At 38.6% G+C, this 19,310-nt stretch overlaps 2 protein-coding genes across 3 annotated transcripts in view; both read right to left on the bottom strand.

Moving 5' to 3' along the window:
• Positions 1-314: 314 nt before the first annotated feature.
• On the bottom strand, positions 315-13,129 carry si:ch211-251b21.1 (PBP2_iGluR_non_NMDA_like domain-containing protein). The gene is made up of 10 exons (XM_017467137.3): positions 12,988-13,129; positions 12,688-12,761; positions 10,059-10,090; positions 9,754-9,933; positions 6,495-6,721; positions 6,275-6,372; positions 5,758-5,975; positions 5,422-5,641; positions 4,044-4,288; positions 315-2,015 (listed from the first exon to the last, which is right to left on the bottom strand). Exons 1-10 carry the CDS (start codon positions 13,020-13,022, stop codon positions 1,920-1,922), a joined length of 1,425 nt encoding a protein of 474 aa, XP_017322626.1. The 5' UTR covers positions 13,023-13,129; the 3' UTR covers positions 315-1,919.
• A 1,421-nt stretch (positions 13,130-14,550) lies between these two features.
• plch2a (phospholipase C, eta 2a) overlaps positions 14,551-19,310 on the bottom strand; it is a 139,496-nt gene continuing 134,736 nt past the window's right edge. For both annotated transcript variants that reach the window (XM_017467117.3, XM_053680153.1), the window contains one exon: positions 14,551-17,248. In XM_017467117.3, coding sequence (XP_017322606.1) covers positions 15,666-17,248 — 1,583 coding nt within the window. In that variant the 3' untranslated portion in view covers positions 14,551-15,665. The remainder of the gene's footprint in view (positions 17,249-19,310) is intronic.

The following is a 19,310-nucleotide window of genomic DNA, read 5'->3' as shown; positions in this document are numbered from 1 at the left end:
CAACCCTCCACAGAGACACTAACCCAAAGCTCATGATCAAACCGAAGACTCTGGAGCCGTGATGCGGCTGTAAAGTAGTACAACACCATCAGCTGCAGAGACCTCTGACTTCAACCCCATTGAACACCTTTGGGATGAATTGGATCACTGACTGCAAGCCAGGCCTTATTGTCCAACATCAGTGCTCTATGTTGGCAATGCTCTTGTGGCTGTATGGAAGCAAAATGCCTATGGGCAAAATCCACAATCTAGTGGTAAACTTTCTCAGAAGAGTAGAGGCTGCCACAGCAGTAAAGGAGAGAACATACTCCATATTAGGAATGCAACCGAATATTTAATACATTATTGGGAATGAACACATGATGCGTTCTAAACAAATACAAATACAGATATGAATAGAAGGTGCACTATTTATTCATTCATTTATTTATTTTGTAAAATGCCAGGGCATTTGGTTGACACTAGAGGTGGAGGTTTTCACTTTCATGAGAGTGAGAGTGAGCCAACAGATATGAAGTATCAAAGAAATACATTCTGTTTACAACAGCCTTTCATTCAGCCGAAGTAACTAAATCCTCAGGGACATGGTGCTTTAATTTAGGCTAATAGTTTGTTTATATTTTGGGAAATTGAACTAGTTACATTTGTTAGAAAATATCAAATAACAAAAAGAACTCTCTGAGTGGAATTTAAAAAACCCTTTGGGTTTAAATCCGAATCCACGTACAGATACAAATATGGTTATTTGAAGCCCTAAATAGATGCAGATAGTGTCATTGCATCATACCCTTACTTCTCCTATGGTTTGGAATGTGCTTGCTCAACAAGCACCTTGGGATCTGATTTTCTTATGTCAAAGAAATATATTTGCCACAAATCTCACACTCAGGTCACGTGTATGTCCTTATGTATGTGCTTATGAAACACTTTCCTAGAATAAAAATGGCATTGTCAGATGACAAAAAAAAAAAATCTTGAATAAATTGCCAGTGCACTTGTGTTTTTGTAAAAGTGCAACATATATCTGCATTCTAATGCTGACTTACTTAAACCTGGCAGGTCTTAGATCATTTCGCCGCTAAAATAACACACTAATTTGCTAGTATTAAAGAAATACTAATTGATTTGAACAGGTATTGAATTCTGATTAAAACTTAAAAGTCTCAGGTTAGTATTCAGTTATTTATCTTTAAGCATACAATAATCCAGAGTCAAAGTAATAGGAAAGATATGCAGTAATAAGAATGATAAATGAGTTAAAAGGGGACATTTTAGTATTTCAGTTTAGTGCTGCAGCATAGAGCCACTTTTCATCCTCTATGTTTCATCCATCTGAAATGAGATTGCTGTTTCTGCTTCTTCTTCTTAAAGATGTCATGTATTTACATTATACCATTTTTTTTTTTGCAAGATAAATGAGAAATTGTAACTAATATTTTAATCATGCATTTATTACTCAGAATTTTCTTATGGTATAAAAGCAATAGGAAGTCACGGAACCTTCTTGTATTCAGTGCAGGCCTTCACTTTTCTCATTTCTAATACATTTCAAACCAAATGTTATTTTTTTTCAGATGACATCTATTATGAAAAAAAAAAAACACAAAACAAAACAAAAACACTTCAGCTCACATGACTAGAATATTCAAGTAGAAGTTACTGTATATATTCTACATCTACTTTTAGGTCAATTTGAGTGCATGAACGAATGCTTTTATAAAATAGCTTTTATAATCTAAAACCAGTCAATGAACATAATAGTGCTTTTCATGGTCCAAATGAAACTAGTAGTAAATTAAAAGGTTGTGATGAGGATAAATGGTCTTTCATGAGCAGTTAACCCTTCTTTTGTTTGAAACAGAAAAAAAAAAAAGCTGATTGTATGAATATAAATGCTGTTCTAATAATGTTTAGTGGATTTAAGCTTTGCATTTCTCAGTGGTTTCCGCCTGAGTCTCCTCCCTTTTTCCAAACCGCTGACCAAGTTCGGTAGTCAAGACGGAACAACAGGATTTCTAAAAAAAAAAAAGAAAGAAAGAAAAAGAAAAAAGGACACAAAAAAGATGATGAAGAAGACAGTTTTGTACCATGATCATGAAATTTTAACACACACGCACGCGCACACACACACATATATATTAAAGTAAATGACAGAGATCACATTTTTCTTCATTCTGATGTTTGATGTAAACACTAACCTAAGCTCTCGACCTGTATCTGCATGATTTTATGCATTGAGCTGCTGCCACACGATTGGCTGATTCGATAACTGCATGAATGTCTAGATGTACAGGTGTTCCTAATAAAGTGGGCAGTGAGTATTGGAAGGGAGATGATTGTGGTGCAGTTCATTGCTTATTGCTCTCTGTGTGCTTTCAGGTCTTCCTGCAACTCTTTTCAAGTGACTGAGGTTGTATCTGGCACCAAGACCTTAACAGCACATCCATTAAATCCTGTAATTTGCGAGGTGGGGCCTCCATAGATCGAACTTGTTTGTCACAGATGCTCAATCGGACTGAAATCTGGGGAATTTGGAGGCCAAGTCAACACCTTGAACTCTTTGTCCGGGTCCTCAAACCATTCCTGAACAATTTTTGCAGTGTGGCAGAGAGTGCATTATTCTGCTGAAAGAGGTCACTGCCATTGACCAGGCCACCTTCATCCATCTCTCCATTGTCCAGTTCTGATGCTCACCTGCCCATTGTAGGCATTTTTGGCGGTGCGCAGGGGTCAGCATGGGCACTCTGACCGGTCTGTGGCTACGCAGCCCCTTACACAGCAATCTGCAATGCACTGTGTGTTCTGAGATCTTTCTATCATATCCAGCAATTTATGCTACACTAGCTCTTCTGTGGGATCGGACCAGATGGGTTAGCCTTCGCTTCCCAAACGCATCAATGAGCCTTTTACACCCATGCCGGTTCACTAGTCATCCTTCCTTGGACTACTTTTGGTAACCACTATAACCCGGGAACACCCCACAAGACCTGCAGTTTGGGAAATGCTCTGACCCAGTCATCTATCCATCACAATTTGACCCTTGTCACAGTCGCTTGCCCAATTTTCCTGCTCACTGCTCACTTGTTGCCTAATATATTCCACCCCATTGACAGGTGCCATTGTAATGAGATAATCCATGTTATTCACTTAATCTGTCAGTGGTTTTAATATTAAAGCTGATTGGTGTATATATATATATATATATAAGTTAATATAAAAAAGTTTTCAGGCACTTTTTTATTTTTGCTATTTAATATACTCCCAGTGCATATATCCACTATGTGCTATCAGAAAACATAATAACAATGAAGGTAAGAGAGAAGTCAGCTGTCACTCAAAAAGAGTTGCAGGAAGAACTGAAAGCAGCAAGAACAACAGTTACACAGAGAGCAATAAGCAATGAACTGCACCACAATCATCTCCCTTCCAACGTCCCAAACAAAACCCATATGAGCTTTTAAACAAATCAGAACTCCTTTGAAACAATATATTCTGGTCAGCCAAAACTATCTGTTAATAGCTAGAACTCTTGGGCAATAATTCAGCTCATCATGTTTGGAGAAAGAAGGATTGCACATATAATTCCAGACACATTACTCACATGCAGGAAAAACATATCTAGTGGTGCTCTAACACTCTTTGACACATAACAGTAGACAAGAAGGACTTGTCTGGTATTCACATAAACCAGTTAAGTTCAGTTTGGATGTCTGAGATTGGTCACTTTTGGGTGAATGCATCCAATAGTTAAAAAAAATACATACATCCAAATGGTTTAAAAAAAAAAACCCATGTACTCAAATTGAATTTTCAAAGAGGATGGTAGTAACTAGCATATATCACTGCATTGACATTGCAGGTCTTAAATTATTTGGTTAGCGAAACTATTGGTATATTCTTAAATGATCAGGTTATCAAAATAGTGTAGAAACAGTTTTAGGTAGTTAATTTCTATGGACAAATTGCATTTGGTTTTTGTAACATTATTCATTCTGGAATCACTTAATGTTAATGCTATGACTACTGTATCTGAACCCACCCACCTGCTGTATGTTAGCAATGTTTCGTGATTTGGCAGTCAGCTCCATGAAGGCCAGAAGGAGTCCTAGCCCTAAACCGAGCGCCAAAAGTAGGAAGACACCCTTCAGGCTGCTGGGCTTCAGAGATGAGGCCTGTGCATTTTCTTCCATGCAGCTGCTAGCCCACCATTTATTACGCAGATATTCCAGTTCCCCGGACTCGCTCAGCTGGAGGACGGCCACACTCAGGTTCTTCAGCATGGGAAAGCCTTAGAACACATGCACACACAAATTCAGCTGCAAGTTGGAGCTGTAAAGGAAAGTAGCCACAATTGAATAATGAAAACTGTTGGAAGGGAAGTGTAAGAGTATTACTGAGATAAGACTTTAAGGAGACTATAAAGGGACCAATCCCATGGAGTATATAATTCATCTGACAAAAAAGCTTAACATTTGTGGTAAGAACATAACTGCATAGCATGACCGGAAAGTTCAATTTTAACCTTTATGTTCTAGCTGTTGCAGAAGGACCATTAAAATTTTTTAAATTATTATTATTATTTTTTACAACACTTTGTGGAGTTGTCTGTGTTAAGTTTCTGTGTGTGTTCTCCCTGTGTAGGTTTCCACATGGGTTTCCCCCGAGTTCTCTGGTTTCCTCCCACCATCCAGACCTTTGTGCACTGAACCAGACTGAGAGCCCAATGTTTGTTCAATGCCTCTGATTGATTTTCCCTCTTTTCTCAGCTTCAAAATGGCTTTCTTTTCTTCCATAGACAGCTCTCTTATCTTCATGTTGTTTTATCCTTTTTAACAACAAATGCAGTTTTCACAGGTGAAACTGAAGGCTAAAACCAAGAGTAGATGTTCAGAGCTATTTATTGATTAAACAGTCAATCTAACAGGACACACCTGGGTGACAAAAAAACACCTGTCAGTCACATGTTCCAATATTTTTGCTTGCCTACAAATTGGGTTGTCTGATACAAAATGTGCTATGTTCTGTCATTTAACACACACACACACACACACACACACACACACACACACACACACACACACACACACACACACACACACACATTATCATATTTCACATTGTCACATTTTCATCTCAAACCCAAATGTCTTCAGTCTACAGCAAAAACAAATGAACTGGTCTTGGCGTTCCATTAGTATCAAAGGGGACTGCATGGTTAATTTTGGTAATTGTTGATATACAGATGAAATGTATTGAAAATTTTTAAATAGTTACAGTTGTAATTTCAACTGTATTGATGTAAAATCATTAAAGATGTCGGGAACAGTGTGGCGTTCCTCTAACTAGTGGACTAGGGACAGACCAGCAGGGTTAATCATCACCCCCATGGTGATGCTGAGTGTTTGGTTGATGTGTACTTGCCCAAAGGAACTGCAATGCTGTAGCCTCTCATGCCGATGACCTGAGGACAGCGCATTATGTTGCAGTACCGTGCCACAGCCAGGTCCAGAGACACAGACTCTCCAATGAAGGCATATTTCCCCTCCTGAGTCCTACGGATGCCTTCTTCCATATTCAGGGCATAGGACTGTTTTCTCTCCATGTTTTCATAGATGCGCCGGTATGTAGGATTGTTCGAGTTCTGCTTGGACAAAGGATTGTCATAAAGTGAAGTCCCATTAATATATGGTAGGGTGAGATGTAATCAAATAAATATGTTATGATGAAGGATCATGTATGTTGGCCATTCTGCTTTACCTTAAAGAAAGCAAGAGTGGAGGAGACCTTAAGTGTCCCATACTCGATGACATTTTGGTTCGCCAGATCTTCAAAGCTCTTAATTGAGAGCTGCTTGTTATCCATATGCAACCAAGAACTGAGGTTGGCGAAATAGCAGGCCAGCACAACTAATGAAAACAACCACCAGATGGCACTAATCACACGTCCTGAGAAGCACTTGGGATGTGGACCAGCGCCTGACACACACACACACACACACACACACACACACACACACACACACACACACACACACACACACACCAGAAAAAAGTTGATTCTTTGGTCTTAAAGGACTATTTGTTTGCTTAAATCAGTTTAAATGCACACTACATTCATGAATGTTTTCTAGTATATAATACATACTAGAGGTGCAAAAGATTGAGGGTACCAACCCAGTACAGTTTAATACTTTTAATATGAGTGGGTATGGCACAGAAACTCATTATACACTGGAAAACATTCTCTTTTCTGTTAAAAAAATGTGCGTGTTCACCTTGAAGTGTTAAGGCTCCAATAGTGTACCAGAAGCTGTGTGGGATTGTAAAGTGATTTTCCTCTGTCTGTGGCTGGCCCCATTCAGATGGGCTAATACTATATAAAAACACAGCACACACAAATGATGCATTCCCATTCCTACCACATTCCTTAGTGGCAAGTTATACTCATATCTAAATCTTATTTTAATCTGACTGAAGAAAAGATGTGTATTTTACCGAGCCACCAAAAAGATACAGGAGGAGGTAAGCAGATAAGCAACCAGCAGGCTGATCCACATCTCACTGGAGAAGAGGTTTAAAAAGCTGAGGTATTGGGAATCATCTGAGGCAATGTCCTTGCTCATGACAAAACTAATTCCTGTCTGCATGAATGGTTTGGTCATGTCCACAGCTTCCTCCCGAACAGCGGTGAGGGTAAGTGGAGCTATGGCCAGATCAGCTTCCTAATGAAAATACATGCACATACATGTACACTTGAACAGCAGTTCATGATTGGTAAGGTTATTACAAATAATTCAGCATAGCAGTAGATCGGCATCAGGGGTGGCTGATGTAAATGGGCTAGAACGCCCTGACACGCTCAGAAATGAAGTTACCCATACTTTAAGAATGTATACTAAAGGAGGCACCAGGCTAGCTCACTTGGTAGAGCAGGGGACTCTTGATCGTGGGTTTGAGCCCCAAGCTGGGCACCAACCCCCAGCCACTGGGGTTACACAGGCTAGTGCACTCTCAGTGCCGGTCCTAAGCCTGGATAAATGGGGAGGGTTGTGTCAGGAGGATATCTAGTGTAAAACCAGTGCCAAATCAATATGCGGACAATGGAAGGTGATCCACTGTGGCAACCCCTATCGGGAGCAGCAGAAACAATACCAATTTGACCTTGAAGACCACTACTCTTAAAGGTACCCCACATGCACTGTCCTAGGTAAAAGATTCATACTAAATGTAGAAAACATGCCCCTTGATGGTCCCACCCCAGCGAAAAGGAACAGTAGAGTTTGGTAGCTTTATTTCTGAGAGTGCATGTCTTTCGGCATACTGCACCACATCGTATTATCTGCTGTTAACAAATGTCTTAAAGTGGATCATTATGAATTTTTGTGCTCTCAAGCACAGCAGGCATGGAAGCCCATTTCTGCCAAGTTGAAAAGAAGAAGAAGAAAAAAATCAGCAGTACGTCAAAATTTTGTCTTATCTCAAATTTCGGACTTATTATCTGAAAACTCTGAAGTTAATCTGAAGTTACTGCGGTAATTATGCTGAATTATGTGAAAGTTGTGAGATATATTGAAATTTTATGTTTAATTCGTAGACTTTCCTAACTGCCAAATCTGTTTTTAAAAAGAAATGATTATCATTGCTTAATAGGCGCTAAGCCTTGATGTTCGGATATTGATCACTTAGCTCTACCTTCTGCTCACATAAGGAATAGGAGTGAAGTAGCTAACTGAAGAGCATTTGTTTAGTGGATGCTATATAGAAAATGTGTATGCTTAATAAGAATCGCAGGGACACATTTTTTGAGCAGCTGTCTATGTTAGCTTTCAAACTAGTGATATAGTTACCTACCTGCAATTCAAGATAATTTGCTTATACTGCTAAACAGCTTTGGGCTATGCAATAGATAAGATTAAAAACAATAAGAATAAAATTATTTGCAAAAATCAAAAACATTGACCCAGGGGCACTGTTAGGTTTTCTGGGCCCCCTGGTTAATTTATACTCTGGGCCCCAAGCCCCCACCCCCAATTATCTTTTCTTATCTTTTCTATGTGTAAAAACAATCATTATCAATAAGCATAATAATTATTGCATATTCAATAAGAGACTATAAAGAACTAAATTTGAACATTTTATTAAATTAACTGAAATTATGCATTTATAACTATATACAGGACATGTAATTAACACCATTTACTCCCTCTCTCATACACAGACACTACAGAAACTCTTTATAAACTGTCTTTATAAGCTGTCGACTTGTAGTTTCTTATTCCCAAGAACCAAGTACCAAGAACAATTAACTTTACTATTATAATTATTATTGTTGTTATTATTATTATTATTATTATTATTATTATTATTATTCATTGGGTGAATAATAAGTTTCACACCCCAGCAGCTCCAGAAAGAAATGTGGAAATGAGCTAAAACAGTGACAGGATCATTGAATCAGTGAATTGAATTTGAGAATCAAATCGCTTCGATTCGTGAATGAATCATTCAGACTGGTTTTATCCATGCGATTCTCCAATTCATTTTAATGAACCGACTCAAACAAATGATTCACTCATGAATCGGACATCACTATAATACTTCTCTCACAAACTCACTCGGGACAATTGAACCAGATTTATAAGATCACATTAAATTTTGATCAATAGCTCATAGAAAGCTGTTGCAAGGCTTTGTAAAGCTTGAATATATACAACACTGGACTAGTTTTATTGTTACTCGGTGGTTTTATGTCCATTTTGAAGCTCGATGCGCCATTACTATTGCTCGATCGCGTGGAAAAAATGCATTCTTGGAAATATTGTGCTCCAACTTCCAAATATAAACATTGGGGGGAGTAACTGATAGAATTTCTATTTTAATGTTAATTATTATCAGCTTCATACGGGCTTGCTTCAGATCATAGCACAAAACAGGGAACGTAAATCACCTTATTTTTTGAAAAACTGGGTGACTAGCTGTCTTCCCTGTCTTGCTCTCTAAACTTTTTCATGTTTTTCTTTCCTCTTTTGGTCTCCCGAGTTTGTCTGCACCATCTCTTGCCATCTATCTGATGCATGTAACGACTCACAGCTGTGAAGTGCCGTGTATCTGAATAATCTGCGTCTTAAGGGGACGATAATAAACGTCTTAAGGGGATACACATACATCTGGCACAATCTGAGTCATTATAGTCATTCATTATAGCCTGCTTCTTAATAGATTATTGTGCAAAGAGGCCATTTAATTACCAAAATTATACAGGAAAGTATGGGGTTCTGCTGGGCCCCCTGTCTCACCAGGGCCCTTAGAATCATCCTAATCTTCCCCTGTTACAGCACCCCTGCATAGTCCATCATATGTCCTATCAGAGACATATCATCATGCCATAATGTAGAGATAATAAGTTACAACTTTTAGCTAAGTAAATGTAACATTTTATACGTATTGCTGCTGCAAAAATAAAGAAAAACTGCAGTTATGCAATTTCTTTTTTCTTTTTTACCAGACAGAAATGGGCTTCCATACAACAGCACTAGCAGTGGTCCAAAGAAAATGCACAGAATGATATGACAAACATTTTCAGGACACTTCCCTGATACATCCATTACAAGTCTTCAGCAGAGATTGAAAAAGTTTTGTTCCACATCAATCTTATTATGTCATCAATGAACAGCTAAACACGCTTGGAGATGATAACTATATTTATTTTCGTGCCTTTATGTGTCCTTTTTTTTGTTTTGTAATTGGAGCTCACCCTTCTCATAACCTCTCCGATCATCCCAGCCCAGTTTCCACGTTCGTCCTTGGTCCCGTATTTTCCATCTTTCACCAGACGGACATTGTACCTGAAGCCCAGTTTCTCCGCAATTGCAGACAGCAAGTCCATACAGAAGCCCTCAAACTCTGAGCCTTTTGACATTGTGTATGGTTCTTGCTGAGGAGTAAAGTCAACACTGCTTGGTCATTAAAATGAGTATTTCAGTCACTATTTAAAAACAGCCATCCAAGGCTAAATCATAAACAAAAAACTCTGTGTTCTGTTTTGTGTTTATCGCCTACCTCAATAGTGGTCACTTTTAGTGGCTGTGGTTCTGGTGATAAAAAAAAGATAATTACATCATTAGCTTGATATCACTTGTTACAGTTTCAGACTTTGGATTGATGAGTTACTTACATGTTGTTGAATATACAGTACGTCACAACTTTTACACCACAAAATATTAATTAAAAGTATAAATATATATATATAAAGCTGAAACGTATCTGCTTTTCAACTCAATCAATATTTGAAAATCACATAATTGTTGTATAGAACTTTATGGTTCAAAGGTTGGATTAATTGCTTCTACTTTCCTTGTATGCATTCAAATCGATCACAGACCATTAGACTGACATTACATAAACATTCATTTGAGTTTAGGATTATCTTATGCAATAAAGGAATTATTCAATCTTTCATTTGGAATGAGAGAAACAGTACTTCTGCATGGGCATAGTAAGTATGTTAAATTGGAGAAGAAATAAAGAACGAGAGGGAAAAAAAACCCTCTTTGTCTCAGTCTGAGCTTGAACTCTTGCAAGACATTCTTGGCAGCAAATGAAGCGGTTCACCATGCTGCGCCGAACTTTGTACTGCTTTTCACATCGAGGCAAATATCCCCAAATTTACTAGACAAGGACAATGTTCCTGTTGTTCTGCCATCCCCTTTCGTGTGGTCCCAAGCTTCACGGCCACTAATCGTCCTTTAAGAGAATAAACTGCTCAGAAGGACATAGAGGGAGATAAACAGCGGGTTGTTGTTGTGCAGCCTATGGTACCTCCTGTGGTGGAACAGATGCAGTGTCCAAACTCCTGAGTGTTCCAACCCATGAGAAAGAGATGCCACCAAGGGCTGGGAAAGTGCCCTCCCTTTGCATGCTCTTGGTCAACTGATTCTTCTGTCTATATTGTTGTTCTTAGATTTAATACTTGATCTTTGGAAAAAGCACCTTAACAAAAATTAAGACTGTGGTGTGTGTGTGTGTGTGTGTGTGTGTGTGTGTGTGTGTGGTGTTTGCTGCATAAGCAAACATCAACATATTCAAGGAAAAGCTTAGAAATTACTTAATAATAATACAAAAAAGTAACCTGAACTTTATTTTTTAACAAAAATGGTGACCCTGCTCCAAAAGGGGTAAAAGTACACAGATTCTTTCCTCACATTAAAGAGGAAATATTATAAACTCTTAAATGTACTTAAAGTGTGATAGTAAAGTAAAAGAAAGTCTGCCTCACTGATTTTAGTTCCTGATGCTAAATTAAATCTCCTTTTTTTTTATTTTTTTTTTTTATCATGGAACCAAGGAATGTGGAAGGCTGACTGACAACAACTTCATTCCTATAAGCTCCAATGTTAGCTAGCGTGATAACAATACAAAGAAGATGACTGCTAATTCATGCTAGTTGTTACAGTACAAACTGCCTTGATAAATAATGTTACGTTACAGTGATAGGTATTAACTCTCACTCTAGCTGTAAAGTCTATTCAAATTGAGATTTGTTAGGAATTTGGATGAACTGCTTAAAACTTTCTAATGCTAAAAAGTCAGCTAAGGACTTTACAAATATGTGATTATAGAGAAATGTAGCGATGTGATAAGTAGAACGTAGTTTCTTTTGAAATGTAGTAAGTAAAAGTTAAAAGAATTAGACTCGAATTGAAACTCAAGCATAGTACAAATGCTTAAAGCAAAGATTTAAAGATTTGCACCGGATTTACTGTGATTCTGAAGACTCTCTATGTTGGAAATAATGGAACCCTTCTATTCTTCGTTGAGGGTCAAATGACTGGCAGGTTTACAAATTAAGTGTCAACAATGTCATTCTTCCAGCAAGTTCCTTTTAAATGTGTACGTGTACATGTACGTGTAACTGAGGCAGTTTCACTGAGATGGAAAGCCCTGCAGGAGTCCATCAGTCTCATAGTGGAATTGACACCTAATATCCTTTTTCTTTTTTTTTTTTTCTTTGAAAAATATGAAAAGCTTACAAGCCATCAGAGCCACAGTTGTGTCATGGCCTTGTCCTGCATCACTGACTGCTTGGTTAGTGGGGGCTAATTGATTGCTCACAGTCATTGTTGGCCATGGCAGGCTCTTTCTACTATTTTAAATGCAAATCACTCAGAGCAATGGGACACTCAGATGAAGCGCCAGAAGGCTGCTGTGACCATTGACTGAGTCAATAAGATGTCAGATTAGCATTGGCCCTTCCTGCATCCTGCTGGAAGACTCACTAGAGGAAAGCCAAGATCAGTATTTATCAAATGCAATGTCAGAGGTTTAAGCACTACAACCAGAGACGTTCTTACTGTAGGATATACTACTCACCTCTGTTCATATGTACAAGTATACACTTGTTTGTTTTTTCACATTCACACAAAGAAAAATGCACTAAAATGTTCTCTAAATAGGAAATAATATCTAGAATATCTAGTTTAGTAGCAATCTGACACTAAAGGAATGAGGTTGTGATTCCTCATTTAAACATTTACATTTGAGGCAAATCCAAGAGCTGTTACAAGAGCTGACAATTATCCATGTATGACAAGATGAAGTTTCCACCAACTGAGTACAAAGAAGTGCAAAACAGTCAGAAGTGTCAGAACGATGCATGTACAGTAATTTGTTGACTGTGACATGAAGTTACCTGCAGTGCAGATGTGAACCACTGCTGCAACACACAGGAGAAGCCCCAGAGACGCCATGGTACTGTTTTCTGAACTGAAAAATGTGAGAATTCATTTGCAACAATAATTAAAAAATAAACACTTAGCAATAACGAACTCGAAAGGGTTCTACTGAAGCCACCACACCAAAACAAGGATTTTATGTCTCACAGTTAAGTCTACTCCACTCAAGAGCTTAATATGCACTAAAGGAAATGCAGACATAACATGCAGGCCAAAACCAAAGTAACAGAACAAATTTACAAGAACATCAAACTTACCCTGCTTTACAATCAGATTCTCTTGTCCAGTGCATCAAAGATCCCAAAATATAAAGCACAAACAAAACCCCCAAAGTCAGATAATAGCCAATGGGGAAGAGTGGGCTGTCCTACAAAGTGGAGAGGGACTGAGACCACAACAACATTTTATGGGTACGGGAGGTGGGGCATGGAGGCGTAAGAAGCTGGATTCCAAGAAAAACATCTCGAGATTATATGAGAATGTTTAAGATGTGTAGAAATGAGTCAAAATAAGAAATATTTAGAAGAATCAAGATATTGACACATAACATGGATTTTGCTACAAAGGCAAAAAGTATTTTTCATCTAATTATATTATAAAGATTAATAACTAATATGAACGTAGGATTTCGGCTATATTATACCAAATTTAATAGTGCTACAATTTTTTCTTAGTGTTGTTAAAATAAATCGTTTCCTTGTTCTTAGATAAATAAATTGCCAAGCTGCTATTAGGATTGGGCCAGGAATAGGGTATTACCTTTATTTAAGAGACACTGCCAAATCTAAAAGCACCCAGAAGTCTTAAATCTCTACAACACTTCTGCCTAAAAGAGAGTTAAACTGGCTCCGTGATAGGCCCTGGAGGCAGAAACAAAAATCACTGTGATAAATACGAATTCAAAGGCCAGATTCAGAGCACCTCCTGAATGCTAAAGAAGCAGACTTTTGTATGAGTGACAAGAGTATACAATCTCTGTCAGTCACTGAGCTGTGCGAGTCCCAGGGCGGGTTTGGGAGCGCAGAAGGGTCCCGGTCTCTCACGTCCCACTAGAAACCATCACCAAAGCAACTGCAGACCCAGGCATTCCTGTGCTTTTGTCTTAAGTGTCAATCACAAGTGGAGACGAATCCTTCAGGATTTTCTGGGCATCATGCATGAAGCAATGAGCTAATACTCAGGGCATGACAGTGGGCATTTTGGGTCAAAACCAACAACTGGAATGCTGAAAAGAGGGAACAGAGGAACTTTTATTTCTGTTTGGGTCGGAGATGTGATCAGCAACCAAGTGTTGAGCAAGCAACATTTTTTCCCAATGGGAGCTCTCTGTGAAATATTGGCAAGGTTGAGCAGTGTGAGCGTTGAGAAAAAGCAGGCCACTTAAAAGAGTACATAATGGTGCTGAGAGGGTGACACTTCCTGGATAGAAGTTTCTGACCTTTTTGTTAAATCAACCAGCCAAACAGTAAGAGAAGAACATATACATGAAGTATATATTTAGTAATCACCTGGCAACAGCAAGCATAACAAATAAAAGGAAATGTAATATGAATTGTATTTAAAGTTAGAATTCAAAAATGGGAACACTGAAGATAGATGGAAAAAAACTGATTGACTGTTAGCTGTAAGGGAATTTGGAAAAAATTTCTGAAATGCAGAAAGTGTCACAGTGTAGAGTCCTGGAGGACTTTTTTTTAAAAGAAATTTTAAGAGGGAAAAAACAAAGAAATTTGCATTTAACCTTTACATAGGGCAGTGAACCTCAGACTAAGTATGTCTCACGAAGGGGAGAAAGGAGAAGAAAACAAAGACCCGCAATCTGTATGTACATATGCTTTTACTAAAAATTCTCCCAGAATCTTGCAAAGTTAGTAGACATGACAACGCAAACATTACAGTACAAAGTGAGAGATGTGCTCATCACTATCCTATTATGTGCCATTGAACAACTGTATCAATGTACTCCTATTCAACATAGTTAATTAATTCTTAAAACACTGACTGATATGTACTGTGGACCAGTGCACATGCTGAGTGGCGGAAAATGTAAAAAAAAAAAAAAAAAAAAAAACCTTAAATGAGAAACACTAAAACGATTACAATATATCACTGACATGCAAGAAAAGAGGCAATTTCTATAGGAATCTGCTGATACAGTATATAAACTGAAATATCTAAAGATTAAGCGAAATGGCAAAAACTGCCCTGTGCTTTATAAAATAAAATAATAATAATAATTTTTAAAAAAGCTGAAAGTAGGAAAGGCAGTTGTGATTTTGCCTAATGCAGAGAATTTCAAAAAAAGGATCACAAAAGAAATTTTTAAAAAATAAAAATTCCAAGAAACAATAAATTACTGTTGCAAATACATTCCATGCGTTTGTTGTAAAAAATAAAAATAAATAAAATAAAAATTTCACAACTATAAACACCAACAAGATGCATTGGTATTTCAATAAGTACAGTAAACATGTCATTCGATTTTAAACTGAGACATGTAATATTTCATACAGTTCAACATATAATCCTCTATTGCTACAGCAGGCCATTTAAGTAAAAATGACAAAATTCATATATCAGTTTGAGAATATTTGATTTCTGTAAGACATTCCAGTGTTTAAATGTAATGAGTACATTTAGGACAATACATTGACCTAAACTTTGGAAATTTTCTGTTACAATAAACATATAAAAACTGCAGTATCCCTCTCTATAGGTGCAGAACCTTTGGAATCGACCACATTTCATGCTCTTTGTTGGGCCTGATGTACACCCATCTTGATAGCAGCTTTACCCAAACTGTTGGAAACAAATCATCCACCTACACAGACATTATTGTAAGAAACAGACTTTGTATCAGATGTTTGTAGTGTCTCATTCAGTAGTTGAACTAACAAAAACATGGTGTGTGTTGCTTCAGGGCACCCTTACTCAATCAGAGGCGGAGCATAAAAAAGACCTCACTGTCTGGGCTACGAGGGCTCTGTTGCGGTGGTCCTGGAGGTAGCTGGCTCAGCAAGTCCAGGCTGGTACAGGGGCTGCGTGTGATGCTGCAGGCTCCCTCTGGGATTCCCCGCTCCTCAATGGGGCTGTTGGATCCTCTGAGGAGGCTTTGCAGTCGTTGCCTCTCCTGGGCCTGCCTGGCGCGGTTGGCAATATAGCGCACCCGGCTCTGACTGCGCGACGAGCTCCTCCTCAGTGGTGGTGCCTCTTCTTGCTCCTCCTCTTTCTCCTCAGCCTCGGAGTCATGCAGGTGGGATGTAAAATCACTGCTCGTCAGTGGTTCTACATCGGTGAGTTTCTTTAGCCGTTCCATCAGGTCATCCTGGGGCTTCTTTGGGGACCTCTGCTGGCGACTAGGTCTGACCACAAAACTACGACTGATGCTGCGATACTTGCTATCAAAGTTGCACACAATGTCCTCTGACGTGAGGTCACCCAGACTCTTAGACTTGGAGCCACAATTGATGTCTTTTGGTGCAGGAGTTGGGGTTTTCTTGCTAGAAGCAGATGATGACTCCTTTAAGCCTTCTATGTACAGCCTGCTCCAGGTGTGACGCCGCTGCATAAGTCGTTTGTTGTCATGCTCACTCCCCAGCTGCCTTGGAAGAAGCTCATCCACTGGCTCACACATCTGACCATCCCGCAAGTTGGGATTGGATTTGCTCTTGCTGACACAAAGTGTGCTAGTAGTACCGAGAGTAGACCGAGACGGGCAACTCCAGTTGGCCATTGAATCCTGGCTATCATGACAGTCCCGAGCAGCTCGAAGACAGGTCAGACTCTTCCTGGCCAGGTTGGGCAGGGAGAGGTCAATCACAGTGTCATTTGAGGAAATGCTGGATGAAGATGACACGCTGTCACGGTGAGTGCTTGGCTCAAGCTTGGACCAGAGGCGGTCATTGATCGTTGCGTCGATGGAGATCTGAGGCACTGCTGACTGCTCATCAACAGGGCATGCTGCCCGTACCTGGCCATCACTTTTGGTCCTTCGAACTGGAGTCCTAGGCCCAGAATACAAACCTCGCTCTATGTCCTTGTCAATTAAAGCATTTTTAGCCTGAACCTTCTCTCTCTTAATTGTGGCCAGCTCAGGTGCAGTCTCTGACTCTGACGTTTGTCCAATATTAACACCTGCATCCGGTAAAACTTTTCCACCAAAACTCATCTCTTCATCTACTGCAGGCTCTGGTGCAATGGGCTTATTGCTCCCAATGTCAAGGTAATTCATGGACAGGGAAGTATTGAAATGATCCTCCCCACTACTGTCATTTGGGAAGGGACACTGGGTAGGAACAGGTAGCTTGTCCTCATTTGTTTTTACAGGGCTGTGGTTGTCTTCCTTAGGTGTTGTTATTGCTGTGGATGGTGGAGACAAACTAAACACATCACTGGAGGAATGTTCTGAGGTATGGGTTGGACTGCACTTGGATGTCGAAGAGGATTTCTGCTGATATTCTTCTGCAATGGGTTCCAGGACATGCAGATAAGGAATGGGTCTCTGCACGGTGGAATGATCTGAAAGAATAAGCAAACGAAGGCTCATTACTATGCTTTAAAGGCTTTTGCATAACAAAGGTCTTGCTTCTGCCAAATCTGTATCACAGATCATATTAATAGACAAACAGCACAAAGAAAGACGACAACATCATATACACAGATGTGTAACAAACATGCAGCATGCCTGTATGTAGAACAGGGCTCATTTGCACTTGTAATACAACATATGCAAAATAACAAGCTGGTAGATAAAAAAAAAAAAATACAGCTCTGCATCACAGATAATCATGCAGCCATTTTATGGGACCCATTTACTTTATAACAACATTTCCTTAGATAGCCTTAAAAAGTACATTTATTAAGCTGAAAGAAGTATAAAAGAAGTGATATGGACGTTCCGCATTGCCCATAGTAGAACAAGACAAAACACATAACCTATGCAGCGGAAACACAGGCATATGGAAGGTGTGTTTACCTGACTTTGATCAGCCCCTCAGTTTTGCACTAAGGAAAGGTGGCATGCAAGAAGGAAGGAACAAACAGGCAGTTTAGTAAGAGCGTAGGAACCGTAAAAAGAGGGGATCAATCAATATATAGAAGAGCAATTAATCGAGGAAGCTTTTGAGCATTCAGGCATTTCACTATGTTAGAATAGCAGATGCTATATAAATAGATAATAGATTTAAAAGATGATTTTTACTGCTTTACAGGACAGTAGGAACAGAAGGAAATCCCATTACAACGAAGTTTGAAGACTCAGGACTGAGCTCACCCCTTTGAGAATAATGTCACAAGCCTACAATAATATAAAAACCATCTGCTTGGTTATATAATAATATAAAAAACATGTGAGTTTTGGCACAAAAGAACAACTCCTCTTAAATCCCAAGATAAAACAGTCATGATCACGAGCATGATCTCTAGGACTAAGTTCAACCATTTCCCATATATTACATGGGTTGTGGGTTGTACTGTGAACTAATTGAATTTATTCCTCAGTCTTGTGATTTAGCAAACAAGGAAATCATTAATAATAGATAAAGATAAAATAATAGATGAAATTACTGACAACATAGCAATCTACATACAAAGTCCAGTTTTCTCTGCCTAATTTCTAAATACAATGTAAAGTATATTTCAAAAGAAATACAATTTTGTCACTAAATAAAAATTCATAATTGTTATAATTCAGGGTTTTTTGCAAACAAAAACAAACAAACAAACAACCCTCTCTCACGGTAACCTCCTCCCCTTTTTTATTTTCTTTTGAAAAACTGCCCTTAAGGGTTGCAGACCAGATTAGCGTACTTACATAAGCAACTTCAGTCTTGTGACTCTACTAATGTTGATGATTTCCCTTTTGTATTGTGTAATATATTGTGTAACGTGAATAAAGCAACCCCGTCTCATAGACAAAAAAAAAATCACTTTGGTAAAAAGTTGGTATAAAATATAGCACTTTACAGGTTATAATTAGATGTAAATTATAACATTTGTGTAAAAGATAAAAAGATATAGATATGTAAAAATGCACTGGCACGAGTTTACTATAGGCCTGAAGAGTCTATTGGGGAGTAGAAGAGTGATTAGTTTGGGAGATCTACTAGATCTACTGAATCTGCTACATTTATGGAGTAGAGGTTGGGTAGTGAATCTTTCTGTTTGAGTTTCACTGCAGTGTAATGTTATTATCATATTAAAAGCGCTACTACCAGATTTCTCAATTGTTGTTGTTTTTTTTTTTTTTTAGATACGTACAATTATCCTAATGATAATTTTAATCACTGCACGTAAACTGATAGTAATCATCTTGTGGTGTACATTGGGTTGGGTTATTCATGTCTGTTATCCATAAATGTACTTCATGTGAAGCTGTTCACTGCAGTCATCTGGAATCTAGGGGATCCACTACAGCCTTGAGAGTGCACAAAGACACTGAGATCAACTAGATCCCTTCAGGGAACTACCATGGTCTTACCAGTGAAGAACAAAGGTGATTTACTGCGGATTTCCTCCATTTTCTGGGCAAACAGAGTGTTCATCTCCTGCTGTAGAGTCCCTACAACTCGGTTACGTTTGT

This window comes from Ictalurus punctatus, chromosome 5 (assembly GCF_001660625.3).
Source record: "Ictalurus punctatus breed USDA103 chromosome 5, Coco_2.0, whole genome shotgun sequence".
In the NCBI taxonomy this organism is placed as follows: Eukaryota; Metazoa; Chordata; class Actinopteri; order Siluriformes; family Ictaluridae; genus Ictalurus; species Ictalurus punctatus.
The sequence above is the reverse complement of the archived record's forward strand: the minus strand, read 5'-3'. Positions and strand labels throughout refer to the sequence as shown.